The sequence below is a fragment of the Cotesia typhae genome, unplaced genomic scaffold, assembly GCF_013202065.1.
Source record: "Cotesia typhae breed Kobodo isofemale line unplaced genomic scaffold, CoteBio_Ctyphae contig_48, whole genome shotgun sequence".
Classification (NCBI taxonomy): Eukaryota; Metazoa; Arthropoda; class Insecta; order Hymenoptera; family Braconidae; genus Cotesia; species Cotesia typhae.
In genome coordinates, this window is record NW_027423756.1 from 10,136,999 (window position 1) to 10,150,628 (window position 13,630).

Consider the following 13,630-nt stretch of genomic DNA (forward strand, 5'->3'; position numbering starts at 1 on the left):
GTTGCCATCTTTTTATTTTAATATTCATAAGTTATTGCCTTCCTGATATGAATAATGGGTCTATTGTGTAGAGATCCTATAAGATTTATTGTAATTATAGTTTTTGATTTTATTCTCCAGTACTATTATTATTATTATTATTATTATTATTATTATTATTATTATTTTTAGTAAAGAAAATTTACCATGTTAAACTGTGTTAAAAACTGCTGAGAAATTGAAATCTAATTGCTAAAAATGATAATGATTTTTACAAAAATCATCAACACACAAACCATGAATATTTTGCGTACATGATTTAAACCACAAACTCTCACGAGAGGGTAATGAGAATAAGCCGCAAAAAATCAAAGTAAGTGAGAAAACGAACCTCAAGGTAGAAGAATTTTTAACGAGGCGATAAAAGTCGTGGGAAATTGTGATACATTTGTAAACATCGATCAGCTAACATAAAATGCTTTTAAACACTTAACTCGGATACATTTTGTGTTTTTTATTTTTATTCTTAATTACAACAGGTTGTTAGATCACTCACGCTTTATATCAAAAGTAATATATGTATCACATCATGTGATTTTTGAATAAAAATCGCGTTTATATATTTGATACTACAGTAATTAAATTTTAATTTATTACCAAATTGTAGAGTGGCATTAAAATTTTTATTGCCGCTTTATAATTTATGCAAATTTTTTTTTACTAATAATTTATTAATGCGTGAATTAAATTTGAAGCAGTATTATTTTTAATGACAGCCATTTTTAAATGAAATAAAATAAAAATAGATAGAATTATTTATCATAGATAATTTTTGTTAAATAAAAAATTAATATATCTATTTTTATAAAGTTTCAAGAGAAATGCTTAAATAACGGTTACTTTATTTTCACCCAGTGACTCAAGATTCGTATTTATAAATCCGTTAGTGTGTCTGAGAATTCTGCAATGCTTATGTGCGAATTTTATCTATCTATCCTCTACTAGTTCTTGTGATCTTGGCGGAAGCGGAACTAGCACATTATAAATTTATTTTTTCAACAAATGGAAACCCAGAAATGTGTTTTTTAAAAACACAAACTCACTCCAGCATGATCGGAATGATATTTCTTTAAAAAAATAATTTATTGGGACATAAATTTGTATTATGCATCCACAAAATAGAAGTAATATAAAAAGGAATAAGCATTAGATCCCTAACCCCTAACAATGTGCCGTGATGCAGTACAAGTTTTAGAAAAAAATACAAAAGAGGAATTTAACAAGGGGGAAAGTCAGAGCGAATAAAGTCGGGTGAACATTCGGGCAGGTCCAAAGAATTCCTAACAGGTTTCCACTTTAAACCACAATTGCTGGTTTCTCAGGTGTCTCGCCCCCTCGACAGGTCCCATTCATTCCGGTCCCTATGGCACCATGATATTACAAGTACACACACATACTAATGCAATATATATCCATTTATTAACGTCCTTATTTACGTGGCAGATAAAGACACTCATGTGTACACAAGACCTATCAGCAAAATAACTACAAAAAATACTTTTCCTCTGTGTAACCGAAGGAAAAGACTATCAGATCTATCTCGGTTTAAACGTCGATTTTATGTTTAATACCATCAAAGAATACATCTAATCACAGCCCATAAAAGCCAAGTCTAAAAAGTAAAATCTCGTATTTTCCCACGATTTAATATTAGACATAAAAAATTTTTTTCGAATAAAAATCATTCGAAACTGCTGGTTGATTTTAAACTCTACTCTGACCAGTCGTTATGCTGGTACTATAAAAAATTTTTTATTTATCGATTCTCTTACGCATCACGTTTATTATTACTTTTAAGAGCAGTTGGTTTTATGGTGGTACGTGTTCTCGCACTAAACACGAGTAATTAAATAAACTGTTAGATGCATCGTCACTCAATTTCGCTTCATTTAACTTTTTTTTTCTACATGTGTCAGATAATTTAAATTTAACGGCTTTAATTTTAGATTATTGGGTTTAATTTTATTTAATTAACGAATAAAGTTATTATTTATGAATTTATCTCATGACTCAATGAAATTTTTTGAAGTAATTTTCAGAAAAAACGAAATTATACTTTACTAAGTTGAATTTTCGATAGAGCCTTTCTTTTTTTAGTTCAGTAAAGAAAAATAAAAAAAAAAAAAAATAACTTTTGTTCGAAAGATTTTAATGACTACATTAAAATTATTTAATTTATAATTTATTCCAGTTGACATAGCAAAGTAAATATACATACACGCGTAAATCAAAAATTAATATCGTTTAATAATATTTATTGTTATCAGTTTGTGGACAGTGTCAGTAGCAGTGCTATTTGACCTGCAAACAAATTATGAGATAGCACAGTTTTTATCACAAATCCAATCTTTTGAGAATATATATATACATATACTACATCTATATGTATTGTATATATAAGAATATAAATAAATCTCGGCTTATAGGACATAAATTTAAAGGTGAATAAGTAATGTGAATATATATTGTTTTAAAAAGACACTCTTAACGAAGAGAAGTTAAAAGTTACAGGAGAACACATATACGTATATATTTATGAAAGTATAGTGTTAATTATCTGTCTCGGTATATTTATCTGCATATTTATCGTGTATTGAGGGTTCAAAACCGGTAACGCCTTCTCTCTCCTCAAAGTTTACCAATTTTGTAACGGCATATAGCGATGCTTGGCCACTATAATACTCGGAATAAAAAAACAACCGTACGACAAAGTTAAATTATAAATATTTAACAAAATATTTAATGAACCGAATTGAATACATTATTTTATTTATAGTTTCTGTAAATACTTTAAGCTTCAAATAATTTATTTCAATATAAGTTTCTCTATTTAAGAGTTATCACTCCCCTGGGTCAAGTGGTCACTTTTAAACACTTGGATAGTTAATTTTCAATTAATAAATAATTATTATTATTATAATGATAATTATCTTTCCTTTCTCTAATTACAGCTGTCGCTTTTAAATGTCACATTAAAAATAAATGTTTGCTTGGATAAAAAAAATGTCTATTAGTTTTATAATTTTCTTGTTCCGAGAATAAGTAATCACTAATTACCGTTAGTCAACCTTTTTAACATTGAAAAAATTTTCCCTGTAACCCTGAATGCCTTTAAAAATTTATAATAGAAATAATAACAATAAAAAAAATTAAATAAATATTAGAGTTAGATAATAAAACTGTAGATACAATTTTTTTTATATATTTCAAAATTTTTTTAATGAAAAAAAAAAAATGACACATTTGTAACACGTGGTATGAAGTGGAAAACACATTTTACAAAGCTGCTCTGAGAATTTGCGGCCTTTTCTCATGGTCGTTAGGAAATTAAATAAAAGTTTCTCAAAGTCTGACTTGTGTGTAATATATTTCTCCTGGGTATAGTGTACATGTGCACATACAGTACTATATATATATGAAGTTCTGTGTAATGCCCTTCAGAAATAACAAACGTGACACGCGTGAAGCACATGGTCTGTTAATATACTTCGCAGTGACTAATCTTTGGAGCAAAAAAAAAAAATATACCAATCGTATTAGTCTCGTTAAAAACGCCCACACAATAAAAGTAAAAATAAAAATAATATTAATAATAAATAAATAAATAAATAAATTATTCAACAAAAAGAATTTAAATGAAAAGGAAGACAAAAATTTGAAATTTTATTTTTAAAAAATTCCAACACCCCACGTGAGTTTCCTCATCCATTATCACGAAGACTTTATAAAAAAGGCCTTAGGTACCCAAAGAATTCTAAAAAATAAAATACAAGACAGTGTTTAGTTTTAAAAGGCCTCTGCTATTGGTCTTAGCACCCACGCATTTCCCCTCGAGGATAGCCTGAAGATGAGTACCAAAGATAGAATTTAAAGGCGCGTTCATGGTCTCAAGTTTATACATGCTTACCGAACTCTCCTCTGCGGGAGTAAATAGTGAAATTTAACTTTTTAAATAAAAAAATAAATCTATCCCTCTAAACACAATGTCAAAATGTTTTTACACTGCTCCAAAATCTCGGACGTTATAAATAAAAAAAAAAAAACATGAAACAGTTGTTAATTAGCGCGAAAAAAAATACTAATTGATTGGAAATAAATAATTGAATCTGTAAATTGATATATTTAATGGTTATAATAAAAATAAAAGGGTGAATGGAACGAGGAAGTGATTCTCGTCGAAAACATCTTCGGGCTTCTTGGAAGATATAGAGAAGCAAGGGAATAATTGCGGTTTCAAAGCAAAGGTTGTGCATCGAGCATCAGGCAACAAGGCTAAACAAAACGACGTGAATAAAGAAAATAAAATAAATTAAAAATAAAAAGAGAGAAAGAGTAAGTAAGACGCAAAAGATACGAGTATTGGTTAATGTAATGTAAAGTAAAAACCGGAGAATAAAAGAATTTATCCCTTTTATATACATCGACTTTACCCACACACGAGCTTCAGGTACATAATACAGTGTATATGGTAAGAACACATACACATCCTTTATTTTACTTTAGCAAAATAAAAGGGCGCGAGGGAATCAAGTAAGAAAAGAATGGAAGGGAGCTGGATGGGAGTTTACTCTTTACTCGTATTGTGTATAGTATAGAAGATAGTCGGCAAAGTTTGCTGTCGCGGGTCAGCACGGTCATCGGCCTCCAAGGGCCCTCTTTCTGCTTCTTCTCTTTCTTATTCTTCTTCAACGTCTGGTTACTCTTTTTCATCGTCTTCGTATCGTCTTCAGCCTATGCCTTTTTTACTTCATTCTTTATTTTATTTTTATTATTTTTGTTATTCATTTTAACTTGGAGGGCCACGATGCCATTTACCAACCGCGACTCGTTTCACTCGTTTGCGCCACTCACACACACGCCACGCGGCTCAAATTTCCCAACGATATTCACCATCGTTCCACTGACTTTTACTTTTTACCGGAAAAAAACAATCTACATTTTGTTTACATCCATAAATTTTACTCCTGTATATTATTATTTAAATAATATTTAAATAGGCTGTTATTGAATTTTTTAAATTATTATTTCTCCTATCCGACCAGAAAAAAAATATTCATTTTTGAAACAAAAAAAAAAAAAAAAAATTAAATTAATTTATTTTGCATAATAGGAGAGGCGACTTATTTTATTTACCTCGATCATTGGCTGAATTATTAATTAACAAGAATATATTAATTTACTCTGTATAAATTTTAAGTGTAAGTACTTTTATGTATTAAGTTTGCGCTACAGTAAATGTGAAACGTTTTTTATTTATTTCATTTCATTTCATGTTATTTATTTATTTATTTATTTATTTTTTTTTTTTTTTTCAATCAAGCGCCTCAGGCAGTACGCTCGAGGATTTCCTTATTTAGAAATGTGCTGGAGAAACGTCTACGAGTCTGATGCCGGCACGGGGAATAAAACGCACCTTAACCAATGGACAACGGCACACAACACTTGACTCTATACTGGTCACAACCGATCGACCATTGACCACCTATAAGGCAGGAGATAGACAACCGAGTCAACAACATAATCACTCGCTAAGCCGTTTTACCCATACAGATACAAATATGAGTACATAATTATATACCAAATTAATTTTCTCTCGCAGATAATTATTTTAAACTCCAAACTGCCGGTACGTATGAATGGATTTAATTGCAGCGACACTAAATTGTAGACTACATAGTAAGACCCGACAAAATTATGAAATTTACTACTCAGTACTTATTACATTATGTCTAATTGTCATACAGTGAAGCATTCCTCGACGAGAGAATTATTTTTTCTTGCGCAGTGCAAGGAAAGAAAAAATTTTTTAAGTGATTCAACTTTAAAAGATAGAAAATACCTCGAGCGTGCTATGTCGGAAATTTACGAAATTTATTGGGGTCCTTTTTTTAGGTGACAAAAATGTGTGTCAATTTTCTAAAGAATGTGGCGTAAGAGAAACTGAGACAGCTGTAGTAGTAAGTGCGACACTGTAACTTATTATTTAAAGTTGTTCTGTAAAAAGTAAAGAGCGTTTGTGTAGTCATTGACGGTACATTAAAGTACACTTAAAAATTTACAACACGACTTCAATGGTTTTTCTAGCACTGAGTGTTTAAGGACATTTATGTATTATATGTGTGTACACAGAGTATATAGTAGGTATTCCTTGAAAGAAAGTATGCTGGTGTAATTGCTGTGAGAGGGCACTTAGTTTACTACTTTAAAAGAAACTTAACTTCTTTCCTATATTCCTATTTTATGGATAAGCTACGAGTTGAGAAAATTTTTCCGGGTGGGTCAACAGATACCGGAATATAATAATAATAATTTACCATCTTTTATGAGTGTTTACATTATCTGAGAGAAAGTTACTTACGTATAAATAAAATAAAAATAAACGAAATTTTATGGAACAAAAATGATTCAATTTACAGGTTGGTAAATCCTTTGTTAATTTAATCATAATTTTCACTGAATACATTTGAATTTTTATTACAAATACGACTGCAAGAGGTTAAAATAAAATAAAAAGGATTTATTTAAATAAAAGATTTTATCTGGTAACAAATGACAACTCTAATGTGATTTTAATTTTGATAATAATTTTCATCGGATAACAACGCTCCCCGTTCACTGATTACACGTATTATTATGGACGATTAGTCTTACCCGAGTGTAATCAGTGCTCAAAATATTATGTGTGGAAGAAAAATATAAATAATAAATATATTAAGGCGAGTAAGAGAGAGGCCGAGCTGAAAGTAAAGAGTAAAAAAATTTGTTAAGCAGTTATGACAAGTAAAATCGATTCCCAGCAAGATGAAACGAGACCGTAGAGTGCAAGATGAGGAAGATGATATTAAAGTTGTTATTTTGCATCATGCAACCGAGTGTGTTTGGTATTTGTGCCTCGGGCACGCCACCAACCGAGTGGGAAACGTTATCAGCATCGTTGAAACACTCAATAATAGTTACGGTTCGTCGATCCGTAACCGTTGACGATAGATATACGTTTTTAAATAACATGTATAGACATATATAAATATAAAACTTAGTGTCAGTGTAAACACATCAATATTGAATGTCACTTTACTGGGAGAATATTTTACCTTAAATGTCAGCTTTGAATTCAACGACGGTGATAAACTTTAACAATTACTCTACTATCGCTTTTGCCGGTTAATAGTCAGGTATTTTATTGTCGCGCGTAACGTCGATATTTTTCATGGCTCATTCTTGTATGCGTTACTGTTAAATATTGAAAATCTCATTAGTGTGTAAAGTAACACCAAAGCTAAATTTAAATTTAATTAGTCAAAATAAGAATTTTAATTATCTAGGATCTTTATCGGTACGCCAAAACATCAACTTCAACTTCATTGACCCGCGATTTGGTAATCAGTCTATTTATCTTTTTATAGTACCGTGAGTATATTACGACATTAGATTCTGTGTATTCATCTCATTCGATGATTTATATGTTTTATATTACTACCCTGATAAAAAATTTTTTCAAGAAAAAAAAATCATAAACAAAAAAAAACAGAATTTTATTTTTTTTAATTGAGTAAAAAAATTTTTCTCCTTAATTTAAGACAATAAAATTCTTTAAAATGATTTTTTATTTCTTAAATCAATCAATTTTGTTATCAATGTATGAACCTCAAATTATTATACATCTTGTACTCTAATCTCAACAATTTGCCCATTTTATTTATGCCACCTATTTTTTGCCTATTAATTATTCTTTTTAAAATACGTAAAACAAAATTTTTCTTGATATAAAATTTTATTAACAGAGTAACTAAATCCGAGTATATTTAAATTTATTATTCGTATTAATTTTAATTGTAAAAATTTATTCGGTCTCGTTAATATTAATTTCAAGCCACAGAGGTTCAAGGAGCTGGCAAGTATACGTGATCAGACTATAACTAAGAGTACAATCTCTTGATTATTTTTGTATGCACCTACACATTGTATATATACATCTATCTAAGCACGTATATAAATATACATACATTATTCGCTTTAAGCAGAAGATATGTGTATGCTTGGTTCACTCCCGGTGGTTATGTGCTTTGCGCTTATAGCTACCGCTCTCTTTGAATCTTTGCCGTTCCCGAGAAGAGGTTCACAACAATCAACAATTCATTGCCCCGAAAAAATTCTTTACATAGCTATTGACTTTTTAGTTTTCGAATCCACATAATCAATTTCATGCATTTTTATCCATATTTACATACATTAACTATCCATACAATAAAATAAATATTAGCATTTCTTAATACTTTTTTTTTTTTTTTTTTCAATTATTTATCACCATTATTGTTATAAATAAATATGTAAGAAAGTAAACGGTATTCAAGCCCACCGTTCATATATATATATATATATATATATATATATATATATATATATATATATATATATATATATATATTTATTTTTAATAATGTAAATGTGACATCGCGTCAAGAGTGCATGCCCACATTTTATTAACCTTTTCCGAAGTTTAAAAAGCTTTATAGAAAAGTAAACTCAATAATAAATACACAAAAACATAAAGAAGAGGAAGGAGAAGATAAAATTCGCAAAAGTAACCGCTACCAAATTATCTCAATTTTTTTATCCATCCTTTAATCCACTCATTGAGCATTTTTCTCATCAACAATAATAATAAAAGTACCATCAATATTTATTGCAAAAAAAAAAAGCAACTGTAAATAAAATAAAGGCAATACTAAGTAAAATAGTTATAAAAATAAAATCTGGCAATAAACACGGTGAGATATGTTCGGAGTAAAAAATACACATATTGAAAGTCATGATCAGATGATGGTGAAGCTGGTGAGTAGAGGAGGCTACACAAGTTTAGTTGCTTAGCCTGTCTAGGGGACATCATACATAACATATGTGTGGATAAATATGTGTATATGATGAGTATGAGGTCCGAATACAGTTGCGTGTACGCGTGGCAAATAAATATAATAGTTGGGTGTGTGCCTTGGTTACACGACTCAGTACTATACTGCGGGAGCGCTAGTACTTACATTACTGCGCGGCATACACACTTGGCTCAACTCTACAGTACTCTTTTGTATGTATTTCTCTCTATACATAACATACTCGCCAGTGGCTCAACCTCAACCGGGCTCGGTTTACACTAATACTATAATATAATACTACACTGGCAATACGAAATACAAGTAAAGGGAGCCACACCGCGGCGGTACCACCACGCCGTTCACGAGCAACAAGGAATGCGGCCGCGTTGGCAGGGCCGAGCTCTGTTAAGTTATACAGCTATACAGATATTCTACACTAATATATTTTACATACATTTATACGTATATATATATATATATATATATATATATATATATATATATATATATATATATATATATATATATATATATATATATATATATATATATATATATATTTATGAGTCTCGTGTGTTTGTAAGAGGAAAGGAGCCGACGTCTCCTCCTCTCCGCAGGGGAGAAAAAAAACGATCCGATGGTCTGGACCGTGAGTGAAGGGACCACGTGAGAGGGGTAGACACTCACTTCTGGGATCATGATATCCAAGGGTATATGTACTACACATTATTTTTTTACTTTTTCTTATAATTTATTTTTTTTTTCTCTATTTTAAGGACAATGCCCCTTTTTTACTTCTTTAATGGATTTTTAAGGGCCAAGTGGAGATTTTGGAACGATCTATCAAACAAGGGAAGTTGGAAAGTTAAAAGTTGGATTATCCGATTAGATTATTTTTGTTTACCGTGACTTTAAAATTTCTAATTTTAAACAGTTATTGAAAATAAATTATCCAACTTAAAGCTCTGTTAACTGACAAAATATTTTTAGAATTTAAAATAAAAATATGTGAAGAATAGTGAGTTAATTTAAAAATTATTTAAACTGTTAAGATTGACATTAATCCACTTTGTATTTGAATGGGCATAGCGGTCGCGCGTGTACTTGATAGACAAATTACCCGGTCAGGACTGATAGGGACCAAAAGTACACTTGACATTCGCCAAATTCATCACAAACGGTCTCTCCTTTTTTAAATGATTAATTTCGTCGGGTACACACATACATTTGAGATTGAGATGAATGTAAGATTGTCTCAACGAGAGTTAACGAGAGATCCTTGATAAAATTTCAGCGCAATTAATGTTCGCTTATAATAGCCGAGCGTTGAACTTGTGAGGAATTTTAATAGTCTAAAAATTTATATTTTCATTTTTATTTATATTAATTATTTAAGTATTTATAGGAAGAAATATAGTTATGTGTTAAAAGGACTTTCAGAGAGGTTTTGTTTTAATGGAGCAAAAAAAATTATGTAATACGGTGATAAATTGTAGAAAAAAAAAAGGCGAGAAGGTGTATCATTAGAAGAGAGCCTATCAATTTGGGGCGTTCACGAACCTCCGAGTACAATCATGATAAAATGCATCTGGGGATAATATTTGGGAGAGATGCCAGAGAAATACGGCTTGATACTTCGTGAAGGCAAGTGGCATTTTTCGCGCTGTGTAACTACCACTTGGCGTAAACACCAGAACCAACTATGATGAGATATTTCCGGGCACTAATTTAGATTTTTTTTGTTCAACTCCCTTTACTCGCTTTTTCTACAATACATACGACAAAACTATTAAATTATTTCGCTTTTATCTTTCGGCATTAAGGCTCAATTTAGAGTCTTGACAGTGAATAAACCGCATACTTAATTTTATTATTATTAATTAGTATTAAATTAATAGCTCTAAAAATATTAACCGTAAATTTGAAAGCTAATAATATCTTTAGTTCTTAATTTTGGACGTGAGAATGATGAAAAGCCAAAATAATATCTTTGTATAGATATATTAAAAAAACATAAATTAGTTTGAACTTATTTAACCTTTTTTATTATAGATAAACTTAAATTGAGTGATAGAAAAAAATCAATTAACTCTTTAAAGTGTTAATAACTATAAAATAAATTGAGTATTATTAGTTTAAAAATAAAAGCTACTGATTATTTATTTAAAAAATATACCCTGATTGATTTTTAAAATAAAATTTGTTTGCAATCTTAAAAAAAAAAAAAAAAAAAAAAAAATTAATTTTAAAAAATAAATGAATGACCTCATACTGTTTTTTGTGCAGTTAATATCTGGCATTTTAATTGAAAGTAATTTGACTAAAGACGGTATATATAGTCGTCTGTTTTACAAATAATTGTTTACGTTTAACGTACACGATACAATACTCAGTCATGATTTTATGAAAGAACAATCACGTATTATTAATTCTGATTTAATAAAAGATTAGAAGGTAAATAATTTGTGTAAAAAACTAAAGTATTTAAAATAAAATAAAAAAAGATTGAGCAAAGCCAGGTAGCACCTGTGACGTTTCTTCACAAGGTGTATATTTACTGAGTACACAGACAATTCCAACACAAACGAACCATGACATCTATATATTCTTCTACATCTAGCGCATTTTTATCTATCGTGTGTACTATAATTTGAATAAGATAATTATCCAATCAATTTTTTAATCGAATATTTATTTAATAAATAAAGTATAACCGATAAATTTAAAATGTCATGCTAATAATTTGGAGTACACGTGACATGACGTGAGGCCGAGTTTCACTGTTGGGCATCGAAATTTTTTTTTAGCATCGTATTTTTTATTTTATTTTCATTTCATTATTTATTTTTACTCCAACCGACGTTGCGGACGACCTTGTACGCAGATTCTCTCCTCTCTCTTTTTAATGGAATTCTCATCTTACAACCAGGGATTTTCACACCCAAATAAACGCCATTGATATACATCCAACTTCAAGTATGTAAATAAATATGTATAAAAATAAAAAAAAAAAAAACCCACGTGACTAAAAGATGATAACTAAATCTCGATGACGACAACAATGGCATATAAGCGACAACGATTCAATGACTCACAACAAAACCATTAAAAATCTTTTCTTTTAAAGTTTTCTTCGACTTTAAATACCTTACTTGGACAAAACAAGAGGAATAATTACTCATGACAATAACAATCATTTTTTCGGTAATTACTTTGACTGTTGAGTTAAAATAGGCGTAAAAGTCGAACATTTAAAAACCTGAAGCGCACCATGTGAGTTACACTGTCTAAAAATCGCAAATAAACGAAAAATTATTTTAAAAATTTTACCGTTTCATAAAAGTATACACTCTAAAAATATATTCGCTCGGTTATTAATTCCTCGAACATTTATGTCACATAAACTATCAGTAAAAAATAATACATAAATTAACAAGTAACTCACCTTCATCCAGGAGCCGTTCGACATGTATAAAGACATTTGGAAACGCCGCGAGTTGTTTCCTGTCTTTCAATAATTGTGACAGGTAGTCCGCAATACTCTGAGTCGTCGGATTGGTAGTATCACACATATTTGCTGATAATTTTAACGCCAAAATCACGATATTGAAAAAAAAATTTCTGTTTTCAGAGAAATAAAACCACGGATTAAAAAAAACGTATTACTTCAATTAAAACTCCACCGTGTATTGTTACTTATGTATATATATATATATATATATATATATATATATATATATATATATATATATATATATATATATATATATATATATATATATGTTTAATACTAGCCGACGATTTGTATTACGTATATAGTCTCTTGGATATATAGTCGTTGGTGCGCAAATAACACGTCCGGCGCGCGTGTGGTCTATCCTCGTTTGATACGTAAACTTTATCCTTATCTATCTCTCTTTCTTTCAGTTGGCTCGTTTTTTTATAACTTATTCTCTCTGGTATTTTTTCTTCGCGATTCGCGGACGGAATCGTTGTGTTAGAGAGACAAGAGACGGAGGGTACCAGTCCCTGCTCGCGCCTCTTACTGCTTTAAAAAAAAAAAAAAAAAAAAAAAAAAAAAAAAAAATGCTCCAACTACTTCTTTTCACAAATATTTCTTCTTTTTTTAGCTTTTTAGTTTTTATATTTATTTTGTTATTTTATAAATATAATATTTTATGAAATAATATTATTTTAAACAAAATAAACCGGCACGTTCTCCACCAGTGACACCGTGTTGCAGTTTTGCCTCTAACAATTGTTATAACAAACAGAATTATGATGAAACTATTCACGTTTTTTTTTAATAAAGAAGAAGTAAATATATACTATATAATATATAATATAATAAAATATAATAAAAAAAACAGAACACACACGCACTACCGGAGTATCGGGTCTCAACTGCACCGCTCCGCGTGTGCTCGATCGTGCCGACCTGTCGTCTTCGTTATTTCTCCGTGTCTCGAGACCCTTTTTTTCTCAGTAACTACACCAGCGTTGCTTCAATACACACTGATACTGGTATAAGCTTTACTTAAATCTTCCTCCTCACTACGATTCACTACCACGTCGCCGTTGTTGTCGCCGTTGGTGCTGGTATCGAAACTTCTTCAACTTTTATCCACCTCCACTATCTTACGACACACTGTACTCATACTCAAGTCAAGATTGCAATTGTGTGACGTCGCGCCTTAGTTTGACGCATGCGCACACTAAAA

The 13,630-nt window shown here is 30.2% G+C and overlaps 1 protein-coding gene across 6 annotated transcripts in view; it reads right to left on the minus strand.

Moving 5' to 3' along the window:
* How (protein held out wings) overlaps window positions 1–13,430 on the minus strand; it is a 43,284-nt gene extending 29,854 nt beyond the window's left edge. For 3 of the 6 annotated variants that reach the window (XM_074245779.1, XM_074245775.1, XM_074245780.1), the window contains exons 1-2: window positions 12,705–12,928; window positions 12,355–12,530 (exon numbers count right to left, since the gene is read on the minus strand). In XM_074245779.1, the coding sequence (XP_074101880.1) occupies window positions 12,355–12,481 (127 nt within the window). In that variant the 5' untranslated portion in view covers window positions 12,482–12,530; window positions 12,705–12,928. Of the gene's footprint in view, window positions 1–12,354; window positions 12,531–12,704; window positions 12,929–13,286 lie in introns of those variants that run through there. The other 3 variants (XM_074245778.1, XM_074245777.1, XM_074245776.1) reach the window with 3 other exon arrangements.
* Window positions 13,431–13,630: the final 200 nt, after the last annotated feature.